General features: G+C 48.2%; 1 protein-coding gene across 1 annotated transcript in view; it reads left to right on the top strand.

Annotated features, from left to right (window-relative positions):
* Nucleotides 1–963: 963 nt before the first annotated feature.
* Nucleotides 964–3,504, top strand: part of Pmar_PMAR001187 (Paramyosin, putative) — a gene marked incomplete at both ends in the record, with an annotated part of 7,334 nt that continues 4,793 nt past the window's right edge. The window contains 7 exons of the mRNA XM_002780548.1: nucleotides 964–1,010; nucleotides 1,058–1,122; nucleotides 1,166–1,284; nucleotides 1,329–1,569; nucleotides 2,073–2,183; nucleotides 2,237–2,310; nucleotides 2,747–3,481. Of these exons, the coding sequence (XP_002780594.1) occupies nucleotides 964–1,010; nucleotides 1,058–1,122; nucleotides 1,166–1,284; nucleotides 1,329–1,569; nucleotides 2,073–2,183; nucleotides 2,237–2,310; nucleotides 2,747–3,481 (1,392 nt within the window). The remainder of the gene's footprint in view (nucleotides 1,011–1,057; nucleotides 1,123–1,165; nucleotides 1,285–1,328; nucleotides 1,570–2,072; nucleotides 2,184–2,236; nucleotides 2,311–2,746; nucleotides 3,482–3,504) is intronic.

The raw sequence follows: 3,504 nt of genomic DNA, 5'->3' as shown, positions 1-3,504 counted from the left end.
GAACATTCAATCCAATTTCAATATCATATGGAAATTGGAAACTGATTGAAGAATGTGTTCCTAGCCATATGTGAAATTCAAAATGAGTTCGGCCTCCCGGGAAACAATATAGATTTGTGGATACGGTCCCTGTAGAGTAACCGGTACGGCGGTAGAGTGGAGTTCCACCGGTGATATGGAGAGGAATATATTTCACAAATCACCCGCGAAAATATATATATGTCTGAAAATTTACGTCTCGGGTGTTACACCGAAAGGTGAGACTCCATAAATTTTCAAATTAACGGTATAGAAATCGCTGTAAGGAATTAGCAATTTCTTTAAATTTTCTTTTTTTTTAAAAATTGTCCACAGGCAGTCCGTAAGAAGGAGAGGCAAGGTGGTGAAGTTGATCGACAACTGCGAGATCAGAAGGCTAATCTGAGTAGTGTAAGGGGGAGGCTGGTGTTCATGAGCTCGGTGGTTTGGAAAGAATTGAATACGCTGATTCCCGGTCGCGGAGTTATGGTTGAGGCCCATCGGTCGTCACTGAGATTCGTATTGATATGTAAATTATTACTATATAGAGTATCTCGTCGAGTATCGAGATGAAAAGAATAATATTCTCATGCCGCATGTAGCAGCTAGTGAGGGGAAAACAGTTATGGCGAACCTCGAGCGGTGTGGCTCTCGGAAGGATACTGTTAAGACTCGCATTATGGAAACTATGAGGATTTTTTGAGAAATTATTGTTGGTTTCTTCACATTCCTATCCGGATCCGCGTGTGAACTTGTATAATTAGCAATGGAAATTTCAAGGTGAGATGAGAAGATATATTTCAATACGTGTAGTAGCCACAGTCACTGTTAACTCCCTGGGGCCGGGCCTGGAGGGCAGATCGAGTGGTGGAAACCACCTGTCATATAAGGAGGGGGCTCAGGTGCCCTTATAGATATTCGAGTAGTTGTGTGATGGTGACTGGGATGGTGAGCAGAGCGATTAAGGAGAAGTGTGGTATGTGTCAGATGCGGTAACGAAAGCGTTGGAGGCGTTTAAAGAGACTATTACAGAGTCTAGGGTGACAGGGTCTCGGGAGAGGGATGAATTTAAGGCCGATATTGTCGATCTACGGCTAAGTCTTGGTAGTAGGCTTTGTATGTGGCACCTAGAGGAAAGGATGTGCAGGTGTGGTAGAGAAGAGATGTGAGAGGAAAATTGAGGAGAAGATGGAAGGGTTAGAGAGAAGGGTAGGAGTGGTGGAGGCCTCACGGAAACGTATTGAGGAGGGTCTACGGGATGAGAGGGTAGGTTCGTGGCTGAGGTAGCGGCGGGGGGACTTCGTGTATAGGTCTTTGTGGAGAATATGTGTCGTGAGACGTCGGAGGAGGTCAGTCGGGTGGCGGGGAAATGTGAGGAGATGATGAAGAAGGAGCGGGAGGAGATAGTGGGTGAAGTGCATAGGGGCATTGGGGAGATGGAGAGGAGGCTGGGGGTGGCGGTGAGAGGGGGTGAGGAGGCGGTGGAGAGGGTGGAGGAACGACTTGGGAAGGTGGAGAAGGAAGTGAAAAGCAGCAGGAGAAGGAATTCTGGTAGTCGTGTGTGTGAGTGTGGAATCCAACGCGAACAGCGTGGCGTTGTCGGACTCGTATCGATGCGTATTAGCTCACGAGGAATCAGTTTTCGTCTTTTCTGGTTCATCACGATACCAAGGAGCGGTAGTGGTGGTTCGGAGTGTCACCGAGAGTGTCGGGTTGTTGATTTTGATTTTATTCGCTGTAAAATGGAGTGTTGGAATGTATGTATGGTTTCCTCAGCTGAGTTCAGGAGTTTTATCGTTAGTTATAGGAGTTTATATACGAATTGGAGTGAAAATATTCAGAAACCAAGAAGGATTTCCCAAAATTTTCATATTGGCACCGACACATGTAGTTGGCGATGTGCATATTTCCCCTCCCCCCCCTGTGAAACCGATACCGTTTCGGGTGCCCATGATCGTCGTGAACTCTTTCCTGGCCTACTTGCTGCACTAATCGCTGTTGCTGTATGGCCAGTGGATCGGCAGATTGGCAAAATATCGCTGTTTGATCGTTAGGTGGGAATAGAGTGGTGACCATCACCGCCTCCCCTTCGCGTCTGGATGAGCCCTCTAGTAGTGAGGACAGCTACGATGAGATGCAAAGGGATATTAAATATGAACACATATGTACGTTCTGGGTGGTTCGGTAGTGGTAGTAGTAGTGTTGGTTTGGTTGGTAGGCTCACGGCTGAAGAAGCTGGAATCAGTTTTACAGAGAGTATATGAAGTAGAGGAGAAGCTCAGGCAGGGGCAGGTGAGGAGGGGTGTTTGAGTAGTGGGCAAATGTGTGGTATATTTGTTAATAATAATATTCATAAATGTCATATAACTAGGCCTTCGTGATGAAGGGGCGGAGCTCACTTAGTCCACGTCTGTTGATTCGATCAATGAATTTGACGTAGGTCCCCGGTTCGATCCCCGGGTTGGGCATTTTTCCGTCATTTAAGGTTTTCATGCATATCTCGTCGAGCTGTTCGCATAATCGAGTTTTTCGATTTTTGCGGGAACCTCGGCATATAGAGGAGCCATTTGATCCATCTGGCGGCCTTCTGCGCTTCGTAGTTAAACCAGAATAATTCTGCACGCACGCACAACGCGAAAGTGGCTGTTGTTGCGGTATATGCTCTGCTCGCTCCGAAATTAATCTTATAATATTATAATGAATATTCATAAATGAACAATGTGTTTAGCGTCAAGAAGTCGCGATGGAGAGTGCAGGAGTGACGAGGGAGGAGGTTGAGGAGCTCAGGAGAAGTGTTTGGAAAGAAGTCAATTTGGTGAGGGAACAACTTGGCGAGGTGGCGGCAGAGGTCCGCGGTGAGTCCAGGAAGGAGGGATGGGCTGATGCTACTGGGCGAGCGAGAATTGAAGAGAGAGTGGAGGAGATATCTAAGGCGCTACAGGTGATGGAATTTAGGGTGGAGGAGTTGGGGAGGGGGAGTGATGGTAGGGAATTCGGTGGGCTGAGGGAATGTGTTGAGGAGTGGGTTAATAGGAGTGAGAAGTTAGAAGCAGAGGTGGAGAGTTTGGCAGGGCGGCAAGTTGAGATGGGGGAAGAAGTGAAGGGGATGGTGAGGAGAATGGATGGTATAGAAGAGGGCGAGTCGAGGATGGGAATCGTGGTTGAGAGGGTTGAAGGGGAAATGGCGGTATTGGCTCGGGCGGTGGCTGAAGTCTCAGATTTGCGGACGTCCGTGGATGAGATTTCAGATTTTTTGAGCAAGTTCCCGAGAGACGGTTTTAAGGAGGATGCGCAGCGAAGCATAGAGGGGCTGAGGAGTGGCCTGGCTGAGGTGAGGGTGGAGATGGAGGAGGTGAGGGAGGTGAGGCACGCGATGGGGAGGATGGGGGAGGTGGAGAGTAGATTGGGACATGTGGAGGCTAATATGGAGTGGGTGGAGGGGGAGTTTAATGCGTATAAGAAGGTGATGGAGGGGATGGAGGGGGA

Source organism: Perkinsus marinus (assembly GCF_000006405.1).
Source record: "Perkinsus marinus ATCC 50983 genomic scaffold scf_1104296944404, whole genome shotgun sequence".
NCBI classification, from domain to species: Eukaryota; Perkinsozoa; order Perkinsida; family Perkinsidae; genus Perkinsus; species Perkinsus marinus.
Note: the sequence above shows the minus strand (reverse complement) of the source record. Positions and strands in the feature narration are given on the sequence as shown.